Source organism: Delphinus delphis, chromosome 1 (genome assembly GCF_949987515.2).
Source record: "Delphinus delphis chromosome 1, mDelDel1.2, whole genome shotgun sequence".
Classification (NCBI taxonomy): domain Eukaryota; kingdom Metazoa; phylum Chordata; class Mammalia; order Artiodactyla; family Delphinidae; genus Delphinus; species Delphinus delphis.
The window spans coordinates 134,647,772-134,673,415 of record NC_082683.1 but is presented as its reverse complement, the minus strand read 5'-3'; the positions used below and the strand labels follow the sequence as shown (position 1 = coordinate 134,673,415).

Sequence of the window (25,644 nt, the reverse complement as noted above, 5' to 3'; positions counted from 1 at the left end):
GAACCCACATCCCCTGCATCGGCAGGCGGACTCTCAACCACTGCACTGCGCCACCAGGGAAGCCCCAGGGTACAGCGTTGAGAATGTCATTTGGCCAACTATTCTGCCAATTCTTGGATCAAAAATTGAGGTACAATTTTAGTTTAAGAGTTTATAGCTAGGACTCTAGATCAAATTAATTCATAACAGAATCAAAGGCTGAGAAAAAAAATCAATAAATGCTACAGTTTCATGCTTTTCCAAATAGAGAAATCTTTTCAGGATGATAAAAAGACTAATTATGTTAAATATCAACTATTAATTTTGAGTGAATACTAAATAATCATGATACTTTTCCCCCTATGGGCCAAATGCAGCTTCAGAATTTTTTTCAGTATAGTGTTCTGGGCAGGAACTATTAATTGAGTCAGGCCCTTGAGAGGAAACATTTGTTCTCCCTATAATAATAATCAGGTTTAGAGAGTAAAAAACAAATCTATTTAAGTTACTTTATTACTAATCTTTTCATTACTTTATTCCCAGTGGCCTAGCATGGCATATATGGAAGAAAGTAATGGAATGGTTTTTCCAGAGCCAACTTGAGTTACTTCAGGTCCTCATTCTTTAATAAAACTTTTTGAGAGGAGAAAAAGCTATCACTATGTGAACTCAATAAATACTGAAAAATTTAAAGTAAGTGAACAATACAATAATGTGATCTGAGCTATCTGAGTAGAGTCATAAATCTCTACTTTGAATGGTTGTCTAGACCAACCTAGCATTCGGTGAGAAATTACTAATAGAGAATAAAAAAGAAATGATCTATTCAATGTTTCAATTTCCTCAGATGCAGGTGGGGCAGCTAACCCAGTTTGCTGCTGGATGGAGCATGGCCAGTGAACCTTAAAAAAGCAACACTCCTGCCTTCATCAAAGAAGCATGGGAACAGAGCCTAGCCAAGGACAAAAGTGTTCCTTTCCTAAAACAGAAGTTAAATCAGATCCCTTCCCTTCTGATTCTTCAAGAAGTAACATCATCAACAGGCTTAAGCATTAGTAAAAATAATAATAAATTAGTAAAAATAAAGAAATATACATAAGAGAGAGAGAAGAGGTCTGGAGAGAGAGGGAGAGGGAGAGAGAGAGAGAGAGAGAGAGAGTGAGTTCTGGGAGAATTTTCCTCTCCTTCCCCCTTTTAAAACCTAAATGTTCCCAGGAGTAGTCAGTCAACGCCTTTACCAGTGAAAATCTCAGCAGAAAGAGTAGGGCCAGGATATAAAATAAATTAGGAGAAAGAGGAAAGGTAACCTTGGGAAGATCTTAAGGGGGAAGACGGGGTTGCTTGGGGAGAAGTTTCTAATTTTACCTTAAAGTTACCCTAACTGGACGACCTTTTCTTTCCCGTAAGCTCTTTAGTCTTAAGCGAGGACCACATACCCCATTCTATACGATATTTACAAATCATAAAGCAAAATGCCATCGCACCTTCAGCGGTTTGCGGGCCTCCGTAGTATTTCAGCTCAAATTTTCGTCTCTAGAAACACATTTTAAAACGCCATAAATTGGCATATGGGTTTTCACAAAAACTCAGTGTTGAAGGTGGCACCAAGTCTCAGGGGTGGCGCGCCCCGTCCACAGCTCTCCTGAGAAACAGCTGCCGGGTTTCACCCCGAGCAGAGCCCCGCCTGCCCACCGCCCAGGTCCCGCCCCCGCCCAAGGTCATTATAGTCCCCCGGGGACGTGCCCCGCATCCCTGCCAGCGACTTTGCAGGAACTGCGCTCCTGGATTCGGTCGTTCTGAGGATGGAGAAAAGGGCTCGGAGCTCCTCCAGAGAGGCCCACGGGAGAGGCAGCGGGTCCGCCCACAAAGAGAACAAGAGGGCGAAGGCCGAGAGGGGCGGCAGAGGCCGCGGGCGCCGGGACGCCGGGCCGGAGCAGTCGGCCCTCGGGCGGGCAGGGAGCCCGGGTGAGCCCCGAGCGCCTGCAGCCACCGTGGTGGACGTGGATGAGGTCCGGGGCTCTGGCGAGGAGGGCACCGAGGTGGTGGCGCTGCTGGAGAGCGAGCGGCCCGAGGAAGGTACAGCGGTCAGGCTGAGGCCCCGGGAGGGTGTGCGGCCTTTCCAAGTGGTACCCAAGGGATGTCAATTAAGGTGCAATGAGGCACCGCACTGAGAGCTTCCGAGGCCAGAGCAGCCTGCTGGACCTGCTCAGCTTCCCAGGAAATGAAAGCCGCGAGCTAGGACCCACCGACCCCTCAGTGGTGGAGACCGAAATGCATCAGAAGAAATACAAATAACATCAGCTAAATACCACTGTTCTCAGGGGTCAGCCAAGGATGGGAGGTGGGAGGGAGTGTGATCCAGGTTGGGGACCAATCAACATGGTTCAGGGCAACTATGTAGCTTATTCTCCTCTCCTCATCAGACTTTCCTAAAAGTATTTTACACTTTGCAGTGATCATACTTTCTAAAAAGTAGAGGCAGCAGAGCCAAGTAGAGGAAAGCTAGATCTCAGTTTGAATCTTAGCTAACTATTTGATCATAGTCAGGGACTTAACCATGTATCAAATGGGGACAGCAATAGTACACACCTCAGAGGGTAATTGTGAGGATAAAATGAGATAAGACACTCAAAGCACTTATCTTGCGCAAAGCCTGGAGGGAAAGAAAAAAAAAAACACCCTTGCAAGCTAAAAGAGGCAAGTTAGACCAAAGGGAGGGAATCACAGGGAAAGGTGTCTCTTTAGCTTCTGCAGGTGAAGCAACTCTTAGGAACAAATTTATCTGCTTCCAATCCTTTCTATAATGAGTGGAAGAAAAAACTCATTACACCTTAATTTCAGGGTGAGGGAGGTTTAAAGGAAGGTAAATAAGGAATAGTGTGTTATACTACTTTCTGCTGACTATGAAATTTTAACATCTCCTGGCTACCAGCACTGCCCTATATGCTGTAGCACTGAAAGCTATGACTTGAGAAAGATTCCAGCAATTGGGATGTAGTTTATGTTGACCATGTTAATGCTGTTTTGCCTAACTGATGCCCTTTCATGGGTCAGAAACTTCTGGTCATTAAAGGGTTATTGGATTTACTGCTACAGTAGTGCTGAGGTTAGAGGTCTGTAAGTATTGTGCTTCAGACCACATCGGTGGGGTAGGGAAGGAAGGGAGCCCCATTTTTGGAGCTCCTACTGTGTGCCAGGCACATGCTAGGTGTTTTACTGAGTATTATCATTCCCGTGTCACAGATGAGAAAAAATGCTGAGAAATTAAATAACTTGCCCAAGACCTACAGGTGGGAAGTGGAGAAGCCAGCATTCCAGAATAAAACAGTCTTATTGAAAAGCCCATCCTTGCAGGGTGCTGCCCCTGCTTTCTGGTCATGGTTCCAGCACTGCCACCAACTAGCTGAGGCCTTGGGCTAGTAGCTTCACCTTGTGGGCCTCACTCAGTCTGTTCAGCTATAAAGTGACTAGAGCTTCAGGCCCCCCCAAGCAATGGATGAGCCCATTAAGGATGAGACACTCTTGCTGAGCCCTTGTCTGGGAGGTTTCTGTGGCTCCCAGAGGAAAGGGGAACAGACACATCAACATCCCCTCTCCTCCTCACTAGTACCACACTCCCACAGCCAGGCTACCTAAGATTTGGGAGAAACTAAGAGAAGCTTCATTTTACTGAAATGTTGAGGATTCTCAGACTGTCGTATCTCAAGGCGCTTCCTCCTTTAACATGTAGTGTTTCACTATTCACTTACACTAAACAAATTGGATATTCAAGGAACTCATTCTAAGAGAATAATATTTTGTGAGTAAAGCTTCAAGTTAGATTTGGGTATACATATTAGTTTTCTGTTCACATCCCTAACTATGGTATGAAGGAATTTTGAGGACTTTCTTCACTTATAAAATATAAATTTTGTTGGTATGTGCATTTATTTATTTTTACTTACCGTGGTTACCACTGGCAAGTGAAATATATTTATAAGCTAGCAAACATGGCAATAACACTGTTATTGCTCTTAGGGAAGAATATTGCAAAAACTAATATGATGTTGATAGAAACACCTCTCCCAAAACTGCATCTCCCAGAGTAGGTTGCATGAGAAATAAATTCCATAGAACATGAAATTGCTTGGAGAAGACATCGCCTGGTCAAATGTTTGGGAAATACTAGGTTAAACACAGCAAAGAATGCTTCTTTGCTGCAGGGATTCTCCTAGCTTCAATATGCCAGTGACTATTGGGAAGCTCCAGGAGTGGGATACAGTACACAATATTTCCTAAACTTGTTTGCTCCAGGAACACTTGCTTTGTGGAGCACCCTGGAGGATTAGTGTTCCGTGGGACACCATTTAGGAACTGCCATACATTGGCATTTAGCACCGAATTTGGTTTTGTGCTGGTGCAGCTTGTGTATCTGCCCTCTTTGAGTAATCTGCACATCAATTTGGTGATGACCTTTCCAGTTATTTTGCAAGCATGGAAATCAAATTTTCAGGCCTACTAATTAGTTATCCATTTCCTTCCTATCCCTTAAAAATAGACTTTTCACCATTTCTAATCTTTAGTCACCTTCTATTCCTCTATAAGATTTTTAAACTGACAAATAGTATCCCTTTGGCCAGTTTTCTAGTACCTGTGGATTAAAATTCTTGAGATTTCTATAACCATTACATTTAAATCATTTTCAGTATCCACTTCTCCTTCCTTCCTACATTCAACAAGTATTTATTGAGCACCTGTATGTGTCAGGCACTATTCCAGTCCTGGGACACGGTTTAAACAAGACAAGGCCCCAAGAAGCTTATGCCCTTGAGACTGAATTTTCCCTGATACCATTTCATTTATCACCCAAGCAACCTGGATGGCCTGAACTCCAGTTCCATATCACTTTTTTATAGGCACAAATGGGCTAATATCACGCCATATAGGTGATTTTCAAAGACTGTCTAAAGATCCACACCTGAAGCCAAAGGGGCTCTCATGGAGGAATTTCAGATATTGGGGCAAGTGGTAGATGGAGCTGTAATTTCAGGGAAGATGAACCTCTGGACACATGTGGTTTGAACCACTTCAAATAGAAGAAACTATGCAGAGAGGGACAAAGGGTCCTGTTTTTTCTCAAAATTATACTTCTAGAGGATACTAAGGAAATATCACCTAAGAATGGCTGTGTGTGTGTGTGTGTGTGTGTGTGTGTGTGTGTGTGTGTGTGTGTATGTGTATATGCCTTTTTGGCACATGCATATAAAAGGAGCACAGCTTCTGTCGTCTAGTTGGAAATGGATAGCTCAAAAGTAAAGCCAATCGTGTCTAACAAACTTGACAGCAATCTGCTTTTCACACTGAAACATAAAGACTTAAATGGAACCTCTGTAATGCTAAGAGCCTTTGGAACATAAATCTATTTTGTAGCAATTTTATTGATCGTGTATTTTTAAGGTACCTCTTTAAGAGGGGCTCAGGTAGAAAAAGTACTTTTGTAGCAGTTACCACTAGGTAAACATGAGTTTTAAATGACAACACCAGACATGTAAAAAAACACAGTTTGGTGCTTTTATGTTTATACGTCATTTCATTCTTATGCCAGAGATGTGAGCTATTCCACGAGATAGTTATTATGAAATAGTTATGCAATAGCATTTCCTTGAATAGATGAGGCAACTGAGAGGTTGTGTACCTTGCTTAAGGTCATTTGGACAGAAAATGGTGGAGCCAGAACCAGAACCCAGACCTTCTGCCCAGATTCTGTGGTTGTTCCAGTGTACCCTCCACTGCCTTTCCAGGAGCCTGCTCCACCTTCCATCTGCCCACAAAGCCCTTCACACAGACCGCGCCCCCGGCTCTGGGAACTGACCACACTGATATCCAGTTCGTTCCATTATTTCCAGCAAAGTCGGCTGACTGCTCTGACCCTAATACCAAGGACTGGACTAGAGGTGCTAGTCAGTGAATATGGTGAAGTTCCAATATAATTATTCTTTTGCTTTTTTTTTTTTTTAAGGTACCAAGTCTTCCAGTTTAGGGGCTTGTGAGTGGCTTCTTGTCCTCACATCCCTGCTCTTCATCATTGTGACCTTCCCTTTTTCTATCTGGTTCTGCATAAAGGTGAGATTCCATGAGGACCCAATAAGTAATTTCCTGGTGCCTCTCACTGACCGCACCATGTCCACTCTCATTTCTGTGTTTTGGTACGTGCTGTCTGCTCTGCATGGAATGCCCTCACTCCCACTCACCTTCCAGGAGAGCTCTTACTCTTTATACCTGCTCAGAGATAACTGTGAAGCCTTCCTTGACTCCTCCAGACTGTCATTCCCTTCCTTGTGCTCTCGTGTCATCCTACTTTCACATCAATTCTAGCAATTACCACATGTATAATATTTGTGGATACACAATCGCTGCCATTAGACTGAGAGCCCCTTCAGGACAGGAGCTATGTCTAGTTCATCGACACTCTATAACACAAAGATCAGCCCAGAAGAGGTCATGATGCCTACTCCTGACACCTCCAGGAAACTTCTCAGGCAGCTTCTATAGACCACAGATGATAATTACCTTGGGCCCACAGGTGGTTACACACGGCTGTCCCTGAAGTAAATGAAGACCTGTGTCAGTTTGGGAAGCACATACCAAGATGGAATTAGAAGTGCAAGAGATTTATGGGGTGGCATTGTCTGTGAAAGATTAAGGGGAGAGAGAATAAGAGTAGGCAGGGAAAACCTTCAGAGGATGATGCAGATCTGACACCTCTGATATGAGAAGGGGAAGGAAGGATTGGACAGAGTGCCTCAGACTGTGGGATACCTCCAAGAAAGTCTTGGCCAGACTGAAAGGGAGCTCCAGAGCAAAGTTTGCCTCATAGATGAGTCTCACAATGGGCAGAAATGGCCAAGCCCTTGTATCCCTGCCATTCTTAGTCATTGGCCAGAGCTGTCAGGGAAGAGCATGTCCTTGGCTGGAACGCTACAGATGCTGCCAGGGCTGTGGCCGATTTCACTCCCCACACAAGCTCTCCTTCCTCTTCTCCTTCGTCTTTGTGAAAGGGTGTTGGATTTTGTCAAATGCCTTTTCTTCCCCCATTGAGATGATTACATGGTATTTGCCCTTTATTCTGCCCTTTATTCATTGAATTTTGGATGTTAAATCAACTGTGTATTCCTAGAATAAGTCCCACTTGGTTATGATGTATAATCCTTTTTATATATTACTGGAGTCAAGTTGCTGGTTGTTTGTTGAGGATTTTTGCATTTATATTCATGAGAGATACTGGTCTGTAGTTTTCTTGTCTTGTGATATCACTGTCTTGTTTTGGTATCAGGGTAATACTGGCCTCAGAGAATGAGTTGGAAAGATTTCCCTCCTCTTCTATTATTTGGGAGAATTTGTGAAGAACTGGTATTAATTCCTCTTTAAATATTTGGCAGAATTTACCAGTGAAGCCATCTGGTCCTGGACTTCTCTTTGTGGGAAAATTTTAAACTACTAATTCAATCTTTTAATTCTGGGTCTTTTTCATTTTTCTTTTTCTTCTCGAGTCAGTTTTGATAGTTTATGACTCTGTAGGAATTTGTCCATTTCACCTGTTACTAATTGGTATATAGTTGTTCACAATATTTTCTTTTATAATCTTTTTTATTTCTGTAAGGACAGTAGTGATGTCTCTGTCATTCCTCTTTGACTCCTGATTTCAGCAATTTGAATCTCCTCTCTTTTCTCTTGGTCAGTCTCGCTAAGTATTTGTCAATTTTGTTGATCTTGTCAAAGAACCCACTTTTGGGTCAGTTGATTTTCTCTGATGCTTTTCTATTTTCTATTGCATTTATTTCCACTCTAATCTTTATTTTCTTCTTCCTGTTTACTTTGGGTTTACTTTGTGCTTCTATTTCCAGTACATTAAGGTAGAAAATTAGGGTATTATTTTGAGATATTTCTTCTCTTTTGTTATAGGCATTTACAGCTATAAATTTTCCTTTAAGCACTACTTTAGTTACATTCCATATGTTTTGGTACCTTGAGGTTTTGTTTTCATTCATCTCAAAGTGTTTTTTTTTTTAATAAACTTTATTTATCATTGTGTTCTGAATTTACAGCATTTTAAAAATTTATTTACTTTTTATTTATTTTTGGCTGCATTGGGTCTTTGTTGCTGTGTGCGGGCTTTCTGTAGTTGCAGTGAGCCAGGGCTACTCTTTGTTGCAGTGCACAGGCTTCTCATTGTGGTGGCTTCTCTTGTTGTGGAGCATAGGCTCTAGGCACGCAGGCTTCAATAGTTGTGGCTCGCAGGCTCTAGGGCGCAGGTTCAGTAGTTGTGGCACACAGGCTTATTTGCTCCACGGCATGTGGGATCTTCCTGGACCAGGCTCGAACCCATGTCCCCTGCATTAGCAGGCAGATTCTTGACCACTGCGCCACCAGCGAAGTCCCTCAAAGTGTTTTTTAATTTCTTTTGTGATATCTTCTTTGACCTATCAGTTATTTTAGAGTGTGTGATTTGATTTCCATATATATGTGAATTTCCCAAATTTCCTTCTGTTATCAATTTCTAATTTCATTCCATTGTAATCAGAGAATATACTTAGTGTGGTTTCAATCCTTTTAAATTTATTGAGTTTTTTTTATGGCCCAGCATATGGTCTGTCCTGGAGATGTTTCATGTGTGCTTGAGAAGAATATGTATTCTCCTATTGTTGGGTGGAGTTATGCATAGCTATCTGTTAGGTTTAGTTTGTTTATAGTGTTGTTCAAGTCTTTTCTTTCCTTGTTGACCTTCTGTTTAGTTGTTTTATCCATGATTGAAAGTGGGATAGTAAAGTCTCCAACTTTTATCATTGAATTGTCTATATCTACCTTCAGTTCTTTTGGTTTTTGTTTTATATATGTTGGAACTCTATTTTTAGGTACATATATGTTTACCATTGTTATACTTTCCTAACACATTGGCCATTTTATCGTTACACAATGTCCCTCTTTATCACTAATAACATTTTTGCGTGTTTGTTTTAAACTTCATTTTGTCTGATATCGGTATAGTCACTCCTACTCTCTTTTGGTTACTCTTTGTGTGGTATAGTTTTTTCTCTTTTTACTTTCAACCTATTTGTATATGTAAATAGAAAGTGTATCTCCTACAGACAACATATAGTTGGCTACAGGCTCTTCCTGAAGGGTGATCTGAGCACCTGCATGGCTGCCGTAAGGTCTGTAAATAGCTAATGAGTGATGCATGTAAAAGCTCATAATGCATCAGTCACAGCAATATATAAGATGAAATATGCTGTGACTACTTTGATTGGTGGAACCAATTATTTTTTAGATAACCATGACTCTCTGATCAAAATTCTGTCCACAGTCTCAAAAATTTTATACTTTTTCATTGGTTTCTGAAATTCTTCATTTACTAAGTATATATTTTAGAAATGTAAGTATTAACAGAAATTTTTTCTTGGTTCTCAAAGCCAAAGATTTCTGATACCTAGGATCACTCTCACACCAGGGTCTTCTGAAGACTTCATTTTAATCTCTTGGAGTGATTCAAAAGTATTAAATTTTCCTTTAGGTTATACAGGAGTATGAGAGAGTAATTATATTCCGACTGGGACATCTGCTTCCTGGAAGAGCCAAAGGCCCTGGTAAGAATGATCTTTTTTACCCCTCCAGAGACTTGCCAATTTCTTCAATCCATGCATGTTTGTAATACAGCCCTCAGATTACATGAAGTAACTTGATTCATGATATCTTCATTTTTCAATCTGTTACTTGTAACACAGGTTATTAAGAAATTCTTCAGAGAGCATTACTACCAGGTCACAGTGACCAAAAGAGAGAGTGGATGCAAAAAGCTGAATGCCAGGGCCAGGCTGGCTGGAGTAGCAAGTAGGCTAGGACCTAAGACCAGGCACTGGTTTGAGTAGAACATGTAAGTGGTCTGAGTCCTGTGAATTCTCAGAGCAAAACTGAGCTAGTTCAGGATCCAGGGAATCAGAACACACCAGGCTAGATAGGCAAAGTTCAGCATCCAAGTAACAAATTGGCCTTCAGTTCATGGAAATTTAAGAAACATAGATTAAGCACTTCCCGTGTTTCATTGTTTAACTACAAAGGATATGAAGATGGATGAATTAGACATGGTCTCTAGTCTCTAGGACCTTAAAGTCTTACAGAGTTTGTATCCAGAAGTCCAAGCTGATTATGGGGCACAGATAGAAGTATCGTTAGTCTGAAAAGTCTAATAGTTGGGGTTTGAAGAGCTAATCCAGGAAGACATGAGAAGAAGCAAACTCTCACTGTGCACAGATTGGAAAGGGTCCAAGTTCCAAGCCAGCTTTACAGAAACAGATAGAGAATAGACACCAGACTAGGAGACACAAATCAGTTTGAAGATTCAGAGGCAACAGATTGGTTCACACAAAAATAGAACCAGACCCTGTAGTTCCAGAACAGGGACTGCCTTGTTCTGGTTCTAGTTTTTGGTATCCTTCTCGACTGGGTCTGAGAAGGGCTAGTAACTGGGTGGCTCCTCAGAGAGATCATGGGTGCTTGAGGTACTGCTGATTCCAACAAAGCTTTGGCTCTTGTACAAGCCTACAGTGTCCAATGGTCTCTCAGAAAATCTCAATAAATCAATCTAAAATATTGATTGCACATTGACCCTATACATTATATTGGGTGGGTGAGGACTAACTAGCCAACCAGAAGGCTGGTATCATGATGTTGCTATTCTGATTCCTTTGGGGCTCACATTTTAAGAAATACCACATGGAGGTTGCTGGCTCTAAAATTCTTACACACATGGATTCAAGAAATAGTTTTACAAAGCACCTAAAAGGCACTAAGGCTAACAGGAATGCATAAGATGCTCTTGTTATAGAGTTTAAATCTAGTGAAGGAGACAGATGTGTAACCCAATATCTGGACAGGTCAGCACCATGACCAAGGTGACCATACAGCCCATTTTGCTGGGGATAATCCCTGTTTATTTATGCCTGTTGTCCTGGTGTAAGTCATAATAGTGCTCTCCTTTCACCCTCAAAAGTGTCCCAGCTTGAACAACAAATTATTTGGTAGCCTTAGTAACAACAAACACACCATGGGTGGAGGTGGGATATGGGGAGGTCTATGGGCAGTTGGAGGCTAAGAAAAGCAATGCAACATGCAACTTGACGCCAAAAGAGTGAACCCCAAATGGCCTCCATGCTAGCCATTCACCTGTCACTTCCCCTGCCCCCTCTTCTAGGCCTTTTCTTCTTTTTGCCCTGCCTGGATACCTACCACAAGGTTGACCTTCGCCTCCAAACCTTGGAGATACCCTTTCATGAGGTAAGCCAAGTGGTGGATTTTGCTTTCTTTCTACATTTTCCCTGGCCGAGCTACCACTTCTGGCCCAGAGGAAAATGACTATTTTTGCTCAAAAGTAGAAAAGAAAAAGAGATATGGGCTACATCAAAATTTAAAACTCCTTTACAACAAAGGACACAATCAACAGAATGAAAAGGCAACTTACAGAATGGGAAAAAAACTGCAAATACTATATCTGATAAGAGGTTAATATCCAGAATATATAAAATCTTATAACTCAACAACAAGAAAGCAAACAATCCAATTAAAAATGGACAAAGGCCTTTGTGATGGTTAATTTCATGTGTCAACCTGGCTAAACCATGGTACCCAAATATTTGGTCAAATACATCTAGATGTTGCTATTAAGGTATTTTTTTTAGATAAGATTAATATTTAAATCAGATGACTTTGAGTAAAGCAGATTGTCCTCCATATATGGTAGATAGTATATATACTTGACTTGAATAGACATTTCAATACAGACTTGAATAGACATTTCTCCAAAGCAGATATACAAATGGCCAAAAAACACATGAAAAGATGCTCCACATCACTAATCATCAGAGAAATGCAAATCAAAAACACAATGAGATACCACCTCACATCTATCAGGATGGCTCTTATTAAGAAAAAAACAGAAAATAATAAGTGTTGGCAAAGATGTAGAGAAATTGGAACCCTTGTATACTGTAGGTGGGAAGGTAAAATGGTGCAGCTACTGTAGAAACAGTATGACAGTTCCTCAAAAAATTAAAAATACAATTACCATATAATCCACCAATTCTACTTTTGGGTATAAATGCCAAAGAATTGAAAGCAGGGTACTGAAGAGATGTTTGTATACCTATGCTCATAGCATCATTTTTTTTCACAATGGCCAAAAGGTGGAAGCAATCCACATGCCCATTGATGGCTGAATAGATAAACAAAATGTATATGCCGACAATGGAATAATAATCAGCCTTAAAAAGGAAAGAAATTCTGGCATATACTACAACATGGCTGAACCTTGAGAAAAGTATGCCAAGTGAAATAAGCCAGTCACAAAAAGACAAATACTGTATGATTCCATTTATATGAGGAACATAGAGTAGTGAAATTCAGAGCAACAGAAAGTGAACGATGGTTGAGGGGACTGCCGGGAGGAGAGAATGGGGAATTGTTCACCAGTTTTCAGTTTTGCAAGATGTAAAGAGTTCTGGACACTGGTTGCCCAACAATGTGAATGTACTTAACACTACTGAATTGGCACTTAAAAATGGTTAAGATGGTGAATTTGATGTTTTGTGTATTTTACCACAATTAAAAGTTAAATGTAGAGATAACATCTAGACTTTCCTGTTACTGATTCAGATTTATAAGCCTTTCCTAAACTGTCTCCCACTTTCAGTCTGAGGTTCTTTCTCATTCTTTCTTTTGGTAAATGGAAATGTGAATAAAAATAATATACTTTTAAAAGGCTTATTTTATATAATAAAATATAAAAAGGAGTAAAACTTATACCTAACCCTATCACCCATAGAGTTGATATTTTAGAATGTATCCTTTCAGAGTTTTCTATATATGTGGTTGTAGTTTCAGACATATATATGTGTGTGCATTTGTTTGTATATATATATATCACACCATACATACTATTTTGCAACATGTCTTTTTTCACAATCTATTGTTATCACCTTTTCATATATTACCTATGTTTCTACCTCTTTGTTTTAAACAGACACACAGCATTTCATTGTATGGATTTTACTCAACTAATTGAGTAACTGGAATTTACTTAACTAATTCCCTATTGTTGATATTACTTCTACTTTTTTTTATTACAATAAGCAATACTATGAATCATATCCTTGCAGCTAAACCCTTGAAATATATCCTTGTGATTAATGTCTAAAAATGGAAATGTTGTGCACATCTTTTAGGGCTTTTGATATGTATCACCAAACTGCCCTCTAGATGCACACTCAATACATTTGAGCGCTTGTTTCCCAGAACATGTTGCTCTTTTAGGAGATTTTTTTGGCATCGGTTTTAAAAGACCTGATATACAATCAACTGAATGTTATCATGTAAGAAAATTATTCCTGATTTTTTTTTTTACAAAAGGATTTATAAGATTCCTTGAAATTGTGAGTTCTTTAGTGTATTTAATACAAACTCCATAATTTAAAAAAAAAAAACACGTCTATTTTGATTAAAGGGTGAGCCAACTACTCTTTCTTCTTACCATCATCTTACGCTGAGAAAATACCCTTTGAACATATTTAGCTCCTCTATCCTCATGTGGGAAAGGAACCCAAGAATCAGGGTTGTCATCCAAATTTTTTTTCTGCCTAGGTTGTAACCAAAGACATGTTTGTAATGGAGATAGACGCCATCTGCTACTACCGAATGGAAAATGCCTCTCTTCTCCTAAGCAGTCTTGCTCATGTGTCCAAAGCGGTCCAATTCCTTGTGCAAACCACCATGAAGCGTCTCCTAGCACATCGATCCCTCACTGAAATTCTTCTAGAGAGGAAGAGCATTGCACAAGATGTAAAGGTACTTAGATGAATTTAACACCAAGTATGCTGAAGTATCCCTTTATCTTTTATTCCTTTCTTCATTGGCCATTTACTGAATCTTCCATGTGCCATGCATTCAAAGGTACCGTTCTGTAAGGAGCTGACAGTTAAGAGGTTGCCAAATTGACCCTGAGCCAATCATAGGCACCAATCTGTGCTGATTAGTCAGTCATTGCCACAGTTTTTGTTCTCAAAACAAAAAGTGGCTTTAGACTCATTGTAAAGTGCCCACATAGCACAAGGTGGTGGGGGTGGCAGCTGGCAGGGGTGGTGGGGCTGGACAGGGTGGGTTGCTGGGACACAGAGATGATAAGGAATGCATCTTGGGACCTTACAGTCTAGTTGGGGAAACAAGCAAAGTTAGATAATGATAAGTTCAAATAAGACTTTCAGATGAAAAGAGGTAAGATGTCACAGACCCTTATGTGATTCATTACCCAATCCATCACCTAGATTTGATTGAGTTGGAATGATAGGAGGGAGAGAAAAGCAAGAGCTGCCTCACAAGCAGCAGCGTCTAGGCTGCAGGCAGCAAGCTCAGCGACCTTGCCCACAACCAGGGTAGGCATCTTCACTTCTTACCAAGACAAGCTGGCAAAGGTATTCAGAAGAGAGATGAGAACAAAGCAGCATTCTAGGCAGCTGGCCAGTCGGGTGGCAATTACCACCAGTGACGGAGCCTGTCATTGAGGCCATGAGGCACCCAAGCCCAGAACTGAGTTCGGAGGCTATGACTCGAGTCTGGCTGAAGGAAGACCTCAATAGAAGGAACTAAGGACCGAAGGCATTGATAATGATTGTGCCTGATGGGGCCTGAGCAGACACAGCTGAGAAGATGAAGTATCCAAATGTTTGTGACATGTCCAATTCATCACTGATAAAACTGGGACTAGCATCCTAGTGGAAAAAGGAAGAATTCAGGAAATAAGAGAAGCTGAAAGGAGAAGAAGTTAGAACAAGAAGAAACAGGGGAGTTGCTGCTCTGGAATTTAAAAACCACTCACGTTGCTCCCCTCTGCCTTCCCTTCAGCCTCTCTTCCTGTTCATCCCTCCCCTCCAAAGGATAAAGGATAAGGTCCAGACACTTGACATTCAAGCTTGCCCTTGTTATGTTGAATTATAATTTATGTATTTACACATTTTTCTTCCCATGCCATGAACTCCATAATGTCAGGGGTCATATTTTATTCATCTTTTGTCCTCAGTACCTGGCATGGGGCTGTTACACAGCAGCCAGATACTGGGTTTTTGGATGAGCGGATAAATGACCCAACTGTTGTAGCCTCACCTCTTGCTGTCCTTCCCCCAGTGTATCTAATCCTCCAGCGGACTTAGTGTTTCTCCAGTGTTCGGTGAGTCTAGGCTTCCATGCCTGCTCTTAGGCTGTTCCTCTGTACCAAATATTTCCCTTTTCCCTACAGGCAAAATCATATTGTTCTTTAAGATGTCACCTCCTCTATGAAGTCTTTTTCAACATTCCTTCCTCCCATCAACCCCCTAAATTAGTCTTATCAGGGTTCCCAATGCACTATTTATCTAGCCACCAAGAAATCATCAGAAATAAGTTAAAAAGGAAAAAGAGTATGGCCCGCATATTGCTCCATGCCCTGCCCGCCTTTCCAGAACACACAATTCATTTTCTTCCCACTCCTGGGATGGGGAGGTGGGGAAGATGCGTGCCACCAACAGGAAGTGAAAGCACCTGTAAATGAATATCATATGGAAGAGAATATCATATGAGAGAGAGACTAAAGATTTTGGTTCTCTAATAAATGCATTTTAGAACAAATTTAACAAATATACCATCTCTATTATTTCCCATTGCTTCTGTAACAAATTACCACAAACTTGACGGCTTAAACCACCACCAATTTAACCTTACAGCTTTTTAAAAAAAATATCTATTTATTTATTGGCTGCATCGGGTCTTAGTAGCGGTGCGCAGGCTCTTGGTTGTGGCGCACGGGCTTAGTTGCCCTGCGGCACATGGGATCCTAGTACTCTGAACCCGCGTCCCCTGCATTGGAAGGCGGATTCTTTACCACTGGACCACCAGGGAAGTCCCAACCTTACAGCTTTGAAGGCCAGAAGTCCAAAAGAAGTTTTACTGGGCCAGAGTCAAGGTGTCAGTCAGCAGGACTGGTTCCTTCTGGAGGTTTTGAGAGGAGAATTCATTTCCTTGCCTTTTTCAGCTTCAGGTGACCACCTGCATTCTTTAGATCATGGTCCCTTCCTCCATCTTAAAAGCACAGCACTCCAACCTCTGCTTCCATCATCACACCACCTTCTCCTCTTCTGTAGCCAGATGTCCCTCCACTTCCCTCTTATAAGGACACTTGCAGTTGCTTTTAGGGCCCACCAGCAAGATCCAGGATAAACTCCCCATTTTAACAGCCTGGAACTTAATTGCATCTGCAAAGTCTCTTTTGGGGTAACACTCACAGGTTCCAGGGATTAGGGCATGGATGTCTTTAGGAGCCATTAGTCAGCCTACCACACCATCTTTAATTCCACAAATATTTGTTGAGTGGCACTGTGCAAATTAAACAACTTTTGCAAGGCCCTATAATGTTAAAACAAAACAGGGAAGTACATAATGAGAAATGTGCTTTCTCAGTGCAATGGCCATCGGTGCATAGGGGTGCTATCCTCCCACCTGGAGGTTCTTACTGACATCTAAACTCTTCCCTCCACAGGTTGCCTTGGATGCAGTGACCTGTATTTGGGGAATCAAAGTGGAGAGAACAGAAATGTGGGTAGGAAATTAACCAGGAAGAACAATATGATAAAGGGAGATATTTAGGTTTTATTCAAAACTTCTATTTGAAAAATTACTTTCATTGAATGAGTACTGTAGCCATATTAGCATAAATTTGGAGGAAAGAAAAAAATTTACCTATTATCTCATAGCCATAACATAACCACTGTAACATCTGGGCAAATTACTTTCATATTTCTATGGATTTAAACATTTTTAAAAGATAAGATTCACATAACATAAAACTCACCATTTTTAACCATTTTAAATTACAACTCAGTGGTTTTTAGTATATTCACAGAGTGATGCAACCACCACTACCATCTAATTTCAGAATATTTTTATCATCTACAAAAGAAAGTCTGCATCCACTAGGCAGGAATTCTTCATTGCCTCCTCAACCCCTAGCCCCTGACAACCACTAATCTACTCTCTGTCTCTCTGGATTTGGCTATTCCAGGAATTTAATATAAATATTATAATCACACAATCTGTGGCCTTCTGAGTCTGGCTTCCTTCACTTACCTTAATGTTTTCAGCATCCAACCATGGTGTAGCATGAATCAGTACTTCATTCCTTTCTATGGTCGAATACTATTCTATTGTGCAGCTGGCTATACCACATGTTGTTTATCTACTCATCAGTTGATGGACATTTGGGTTGTTTCCACTTTGGGACCATTATGAATCATGCTGCAATGAACATTCATGTGCAAGTTTTTGTGTGAACGTGTTTTCACTTCCCTTGGGTATATACCCAGGGGTGGAATTACTGGATCATATGGTAACTCCATATTTAACTTTCTGAGGAACTGCCCATTTTTCTGTCTATGTATTTTTTAATAGTTACAATCAGGGGGAAAATACAATTTTGTATCTTTCATGCAATACATTAAGTATTGTTCTCATTTGGTCAGTTCTACCCTTTTCAAAATCAGTTCCCTTTTATAAACTTAGATGACTTCCCTCATTATTAATAGTATGGCTCTTCGAGGCTGCTCTTCATTATTGAAATTTAACAGCCGGGATTTAGATTAAACTTTAAGTGGGAAAATGTTCGTAGTATATCAACACAAAATTTGTTTCACTTGTAAAGAGAAAACCATAACTCTACTATAGCGTCAGTGATAAGAAAAATCAGCCTTTGAGGCACTGCCCTGAAGCTGCTCTTCCCTGCCCACTGTCTGCGCAGAGGTCGGGGGCCACACACGCTGCTAAATCAGGATTCGCTGTGCGTCATGAAATGACAGCAGAGAAGGTGGCAGGTCTGTACGAAAGCTCCGGCTGCTAAAAGCAGTGCTGCACACCTACCTACCCATGCCCTTTCTCTTTCAGTAAGGATGTGAGGCTGCCAGCCGGGCTGCAGCACTCGCTGGCGGTGGAGGCCGAAGCACAGAGACAGGCCAGAGTGCGGGTGAGCCAGCCCTGAGCAGGCCGTCCTCCTGCATGGCTGTTCCTTGAGGATCCCCAGAGAATCCAAAAGAAGGCCTCCTCGTGGAGAACATTTCCCCTTCGCTCCTCACCTATTCATCCAGGCGCTGGGGGGAATCTGGCTCGTACCCACACCACTCTATTAAAATTGCTCTCCTCAAGTGTGTTAACAGCCTCCTAACTGACCAACGTAAGGTCTCTTTTCCTGTTACTCCCTCTCTCTGAAGTTATTGATGACAGTGACCTGCTCCTTGAATCTTGCCTTCTCCCTCTCTCCCTAAAGGCATCGCCCCGTGCTCCATCCCTCTTCTCTAGCACTGGCATTTTTCCCTGGGTAATATCAGTCACCTGTCACCTCTAGGTTAATGACACCCCGACCTGTATCCCTAGCCCTGCCCAAGCTCTGGAGGGACAACCACGATCAGGGCCCAATTCCCTCAACGCCAGAGCTGAGAGAAGGCTGTGCTACTCATAGCCTCTACTCAGGCATGCCAGGGAGAAGGTGTGGCTGCCGGCAGCTCCTGAGGATTGAGGTGTGGGCGGGAAGGGTGTTGGGAAGAGAAAATGAGGACTGGAGGGGAGGTGGATTTCCCTTAAAGAACAGAACGTAGGTAAAGAAAAACCCCTAACTATGTAAGAGGGTGGATAACTTTGGAGCTTTGGTGGAGGAGGAAGGCAGTCCTCTGGACAGAGTTGCTTCTGGATCTCTGAGTCCAGTGCCCTTTGCCCACTTTAAGGCGACACCTTTCCTCTAAATGGCAAAATCCTACTACTCTTCCAAGGCCCACCAGACATAGTAACTCCCCTAACACTTCCTCTATACTTGTCATGGCCCTTAAAAACTTCTACCCTAAATTACAATTAACAGTGTAATCTCTCTGCCTAAATCAAGATCCTTAAGAACAAAAGATAGTCTGCTCACCTGTCACACAGTAGATACTAGTGCTTGTTTGTTGAGTCACGCTAAGTAGGATTAAAACCTTCATGGAGCGAAGAAGAAAAATCACTTTGCTTTTCTTCACATCCCTTGTCTAGATGATCGCTGCGGAAGGGGAGAAGGCTGCATCCGAGTCCCTGAGGATGGCAGCCGAGATTCTATCAGGCACTCCAGCTGCTGTTCAGCTTCGGTACCTCCACACCCTGCAATCCTTGTCCACAGAGAAACCTTCCACAGTGGTTTTACCTTTGCCATTTGACTTGCTAAATTTCCTGTCTTCTCCAAGCAGTAGAACTCAAGGAAGCATCCCTTTACCAAATCCTTCCAAACCTGTTGAGCCACTGAACCCTAAAAAGAAAGACTCTCCCATGTTATAGGAGGAAACAAGGATAATGTGACTGCAAAGAGGGCTGCCATATAACAGCTACAGCCCTAAGCAAGGCCCTCTGTCCTCACTTCCTGCCCTTTGGTTGCCATGTGGAATGCCCTTGGAATGTATGAAGTCACAATGCAGCAACACACGAGAAGACAGTGAAATCATGTAATGACAGAGAAGCCATATAACATGCTTAGGTGGATCATCTAATCAGAGTAATTATGGGAAAGACCTTTAGCCAGCATTCTACTTTGGAAAGAATTTTGAGTCTATATGTGGCTAAATTTTGACTTCTGAAGATGTAGTTCAAACGTCCTTTTCTCTGTATGCCCTCTGGCCCCTTTGGCAAGGTCTTTGTTGCTCCCACAGCCCTTTCTACATGTCCCTATCATTATGCTTATCACACTCTGTTGTAATCTTGAGATGCAGGCTTCTCTCCAACTCTCCATGCAAGTGACACTTCCGTGTTTCTGAGTGAATGAAAGAAAAAGAGATGTATTTGGGCTGGATATAAAATTTACACCTAATTAAAGAATTTAAAAGGAATTATTTTTATAGAGACTCTTTTTTTTAAATAGACAAATAAAAGGACAAAAACATTTATCTGGTATATGTGGCTTAAAATCTGAGGAAGCATCACTATAAATATGGGGCTGATGTATTTTCAGGGTTGGCCCATACCCATCCCAGTGTACTGGTTTATTGGAGTTAAGGTGGCATCAAGGGTTGCTGGTCACTTTTCACCCCCACATGGATGGTTCCTGATTTCAGGTTGGCAAATGTTGGCAAGAGCAATGAAGGAGGAGGTAGGGCCATGCTGGTTCAGGCATAACCAGAGGCAGGAACAGAACAATAAGTGAATGCCAGGGTAGTAATGCAACAAGGGCCTTTATGACCCTTAATAATTCCTTTTAGCAAGGTTCTTTTTGTCAAAGGCAGATTTGCCTATATATCTGAGTGTCTGTGGTATCACCCATTGGTTGGTCTCCTCTGATGTCTGTCTCTAGTCAACATTTAAATTGCTCATTACCTTGCAGAGGCACCTTCCAGATCTGCTTGAGTAGTCTACAGTAGCTTTAGGTACTTCCCAGCTGTTAAGGTAGGAGGGCTTAATGGGAAAGAATAATGGGGATAAGCTGCTATGAAACTGTGTGCTAGGTGAAAGGGTATAATGAATAGTCAAAGGCAAATTCTTCAGAGACCAGTTAGGTGAGTTGATAGTGTTGTCCACAAGGTCCTAGCAGCAGAAATCTTCTCTTGAGAACCAGGTGCTGTATTCCAACTGGTTACTGATCTTGAAATGATAGGTAGAGGACAAACTGAACAGTATTATCCAAATCTAGGATACATACTAGGGATACATACAGTTTTTCGCTGGAAATTTACAGAGTGGCAGTGTCTGAGTCAGTTCAGGCTGCTATAACAGAATTCCATAGACTGGGTGGTTTATAAACCACAGAAATTTATTTCTTACAGCTCTGGAGCCTGGAAAGTATAAGATCAAGATGCCAGCAGATTTGGCATCTTGTGAGGGCTCACTTCCTGGTTCATAGCCAGCCGTCTTCTCACTATATCCTCACATGGCATAAAAGGGAAGAGAGTCCTTGGGGGTCTCTTTTATAAAGGCACTAGTCCCATTCACGAGGGCTCCACCATCATGACCTAATCACCTACCAAACACTAATACCATCACCTCCTAATACCATCACACTGAAGGTTAGGATTTCAACATATGAATTTGGGGGGTGGGTGGGGGGAGGGCACAAACATCCAGTCTATTGCAGGCTGTAAGCTGATAAAAAGGATAACATATTCTAACTTGGTATTGGAGTACACCACAACCAAACAACATGGTTGTAAGAGTGGAACAAGTCTATGACAATGGTATTCCAGGGCATTTGGGGATTGACAGTGACTCTGGTCTAGACCTGCATTTATTGCGCAGGCATGTGACTTAAGGGCTGGTGTACTGCAGGTTGTTGGACTCCAAATCACCAGAAAGAGGTCATCCTTTTTGACAGGACTAGAACAAATAATCCTAAAATTTACATGGAACCACAAAAGACCCAGAATTGCCAAAGCAACCCTGAGAAAAAAGAACAACGCTGGTGGCATAACCCTCCCAGACTTCAGACTATACTATCAAGCTCCAGTAATCAAAACAGTGTGGTACTGACACAAAAATAGACACATAGATCAATGGAACAGGATAGAAAGCCCAGAAATAAACCCATGCACCTATGGTCAATTAACCTTCAACAAGAGAGGCAAGAATATACAATGGGGAAAAGACAGTCTCTTCAACAAGCGGTGTTGGGAAAGCTGGACAGCTACATGTAAATCAATGAAATTAGAATACTCCCTCACACCACATACAAAAATAAACTCAAAATGGTTTAAAGACCTAAACGTAAGACATGACACCATAAAACTCCTATAAGAGAATATAGGCAAAAAGTTATTTGACATAAATCATAGCAATATTTTCTTAGATCAGTCTCCCAAGGCAAAAGAAATAAAAGCAAAAATAAACAAATGGGACCTAATCGAATTTAAAAGCTTTTGCATAGCCAATGAAACCATCAACAAACTGAAGAGACAACCTATGGAATGGGAGAAAATATCTACAAATGATGAGACCAACAAGGGGTTAATAACCAAAACATTGAAACAGCTCATACAACTCAAAAAAACAGAGAGGGTCATCCTAAGGGGGCTTAGCAGGCCTACCTTAGAACTTCAAGGGCAACCCCAGCTCACCAGCATATCAGGGTAATGCTGGAGCTCTGCAGTTTGGACTCCCCTATATCTGGGAGGCCTAGCAGGTCATTCTGCCAATGCCTCTGTGTTCCATATTCTTGGAGATCATGTCTGGATGATAAAGTATGTTCCTCCTTATTAGATTGCTCCTGGCTGCTACAATGTTCTTTGGCAGAGTCTATCAGGACTGTGCAGGTTCTGATGTCCTCTAGAATTTTGGCTTGTGTGTCAATGCCATTGCTGAGTATTTGAGCTGAGCAATAAGTAGAGAATGTAGAAGTCAAATTCCTTCAAAGAGGGTTCATCAACTGCGCTTCTAGCTTTTCCTGAACTTGGGGAGGAAAAGTAGCACTGTAACTGAGAGCTTGGACTCTGCTGTCAGATATACCAGATTTGATCCAGACTCTGTAACTTATTAGATGTTTAACCTTGGACATGCAACTTATCCTGACATAAATGGGGATAAAAGTAGAACCCACCTCACAGAGTTGTTGTGACTAAATGCGATAATACACGTGAAGTGCTTAGCACAGTGCTTACATGAGGTAAATGCTCAATAAACCATGACTATTACTATATTTCTGGTTTTAGCCCAGTAGCTCTAAATGACAGTAATTGGGCTCATCCAAATGGGAGCCTGGCCTCGTATACAGGTTGTTGTCCCCATGCTTCAAAGGTAGTCCCAATGGCTAGGAGCTCCTGTCCCCAGGGTTGTTGTTCTTGGACAGAACCAGCTTAAGAGTTTGTATATGAGGTCTCCTGTATTAGAATCCTCCCCACAATATTTCAAGCATTTGTTTCAAAGGTGTAGAGCTCTTTAGCATGATAGTAAAGCAAAATCTAGACAGAAGAGAAGAGTTTCTTCTCTTGATGAGCAATAGTTCCGGCCAGAAATCAGATACACTCTTCTTTCTTACCTGGGTTTGACTGTTTGGGTGGCCAGAGTGGAAAATGGGAATGGATTACCAGCTGTACCTTGTGAACTTCAGGATCTGCTGGACATCTGGGATGGAAATATCTTGTCTGCCAAAGAGCAGTTTGCCTTGGTGAGACAGATGATGGGAACTGTTAATCTTATCTTCAGACTTTCAAAATTGTTTCTCACAGCTGGCCTAGAGATAGCCTGAAGTATGCCTCTGTCAGATCAGGGGCTCATGGAACCCAACCCCTGCGAGTACAAGAGGATGCCCTCCAAACAAAAGCCACTGCAATCCAGAAAGGCATGCAGGAGCCCTTTCATCAGCCATTCCAGAACAACAGGAACACTGCCCAGGCCAAATGACATTGCTGTGTACTGGGATTGTCTAGGGAGCGTCTGGAAGGCTGCCTTCACTGGTCTTGCTCTCAGATGCACCACCTAAGAAGTCCTGCTTTCTGAAAAGCTGTACGTGGCAGAGCCCATTTTTGAGGTCAGGGGGATTGGTGGACTTGCTCAACAGTCCTGAATAGGAGATTGTCTTGAGGCTGTGGCAGACCTGGCTGGAATGAACTCTCCATTCTCCTGAGGCAGAGGTAGAAGTCCTGATGAATTCTAGACACTGCTTCCCATCAATATGGCTACAGAGGACCTCAGCCTCAGGCACAGATAGCAAGCACTCCTGTTTTGGAGGTAGGCAGGCCCTAGGCAACAGGGCTACAGCAGTTAGACTCCTAATTTTAGAGCAGCTCCTCTGCTTCCTGTGGGGAAATGTTTGCTGGTAGGTGGCACACTTATTTAAAATTCCAGAAGTGGGCAAATAGTGCTCTAGAGATTTGGGGCCTACAAGCAGAATTCTCAGCAGTCTTTGAAAGTGAAATGCAAAATGTAGGTTCCCCAGGCAATATCAGAGTCACTGATCTCCAGCTAGGAAAGGCCAAGAACAAGAGGAAAGCCCAGTCAATGTGTGCCAGAAAGCACCTGACAAGTGACCTGACCACAGTCAAGTCAGTAGGACCATAGCAGAGGACCAGAACTCTTGGGAGAGAATCACACAGTGCCCACATGCATGGAGTTGGTCTGGGTGTGTGATGAAGAACCAGGCCTGGTGGACTGGGGACTTGCTCCAAGTTCTAGGATTCCTAAGACACTACCACCTTGGCTTCCCAGGGACGTGGACCACATCACCACTGAGACTGGGGACTGGGACCCAGTGGAGTGTGATGAGGCACCTCCAGTCAGCACGGCTGTCTGGACATCTGAACACAGGGTGGCTGCTCTCCTTCAACACAAGCACAACAGCCTCACCTGGCAGCCTCACGGACAGAGAAGTGTAGCAAGAGCTCCTCTCTCCACTCTGCTCAGGAGACCACCTCAGGGTGACCTTGAGATGTGGCAGGACTCAAGGACTGTCTAAAACTTCCCACACATCAGCTACTTGGGAAAGTGGAGGCTGCCCATGATAACTTTCAGGGAGCAGCAGTGCAGAGGTCTTCTCTGTAGCATACTTTTTTTTTTTTTTAACCACCTAACATTCATGATGCCTTCCTACCAGCCTCCTGATTCTCTTTGGGCATTTCCTTCCCCCAGACTGTGTTCTGTCTTGGTGGAACAGCAGAGCAAGGTGTCCTTGCTTCCCTTTAAGGAAGCTAAAGAGATCCCTGAAGTCTTCTCACCATCCCTGGTACATCCATGGGGTGGTCTGTGACTACGAGGTAGCCTTTCTCCCTCATGGGACTTTAAGAATAATGTAAGGATGGAAGAGATGACTGGTGTTCATTTGGTGGTAGCAACTGGGTGAGATGGTGAAGCAGTTCTTGCTTCTGAAATCTAAAACTACCTCATCCTATCTGTTCCTAGCCTGATTCTTTAAGACTTTCCTTCAATCTCCTGAGCTCCCCAACATGCTTTCAATAAATTATCCTTTCGCTTGTGGTAAGAATGGCTTTTTGTGGCTCACAACCAAACCACCCCAACCAGGTCTATGGTACCAAACATCTCATTCTAATCGTAGTGGCACCAGGCATAACTCTGACCTTTAAGACAGACTTCCACCCGATGGAGCGGACACATTCTGAGGGGCAAGACGCTCATGTTCAGGGATGGGGGCTGCTGGTTTGTATGGAAATGATGACTCATTCCTACAAAGTAGGAAATTAATTTTTTAAAAAGTAGGCTGAAATCCCACTAAAAAGCCCCAAATTTGCTAGAATCATTCAAGAATCTCTTCAGGAAAGTGAAAAGGGTAGGGCTGGCTCTGCCCCAGCAAGTGGTAACTGGAAGCACGAGCCAGTAGCCTGAGCTGTGGCTTTCAGCTGGGCCATGAGCCTAGTCAGCTGTCTGAAGAATTTCATGTTTTCTTTCCCCAGAATTAAGAAGTCATCCAGTAGGCTTAGACTGACCCCAAACATTTTTGAGACCCACCTCACAAACACTTTGATATGTGTGGGCAAAGGCAGGCCTGACCAGTGGTTGGGCTTCAACAGGGCTGAGGACTCTGGAGTCAGAGGGTTTCTGAGGTTCAAGGAGCAGGCAAAGGCCTACAGTTCCAGGAGATAAATCCAAAGGAACACCAAGTATGCAGAGCCAAAG

The 25,644-nt window shown here is 42.3% G+C and overlaps 1 protein-coding gene across 2 annotated transcripts; it reads left to right on the top strand.

Annotated features, from left to right (window-relative positions):
* Nucleotides 1-1,781: 1,781 nt before the first annotated feature.
* Nucleotides 1,782-19,377, top strand: NPHS2 (NPHS2 stomatin family member, podocin). 2 transcript variants are annotated; one of them, XM_060009725.1, is made up of 8 exons: nt 1,782-2,055; nt 5,978-6,081; nt 9,530-9,602; nt 11,207-11,289; nt 13,648-13,851; nt 16,571-16,626; nt 17,968-18,046; nt 19,099-19,377. In XM_060009725.1, exons 1-8 carry the CDS (start codon nt 1,782-1,784, stop codon nt 19,375-19,377), a joined length of 1,152 nt encoding a protein of 383 aa, XP_059865708.1. The 2 variants fall into 2 exon arrangements, with proteins under 2 accessions (XP_059865708.1, XP_059865710.1); XM_060009727.1 differs by lacking the exon at nt 13,648-13,851.
* Nucleotides 19,378-25,644: the final 6,267 nt, after the last annotated feature.

Bases quoted from the DNA above. Each gene is read 5' to 3' on its own strand.
- NPHS2 (XM_060009725.1), top strand. From the start codon at position 1,782: ATGGAGAAAAGGGCTCGGAGCTCCTCCAGAGAGGCCCACGGGAGAGGC. The intron at 9,603-11,206 runs GTAAGAATGATC...CCCCTCTTCTAG, and splicing joins TGGAAGAGCCAAAGGCCCTG to GCCTTTTCTTCTTTTTGCCC. The intron at 18,047-19,098 runs GTGAGCCAGCCC...TCCCTTGTCTAG, and splicing joins AGAGACAGGCCAGAGTGCGG to ATGATCGCTGCGGAAGGGGA.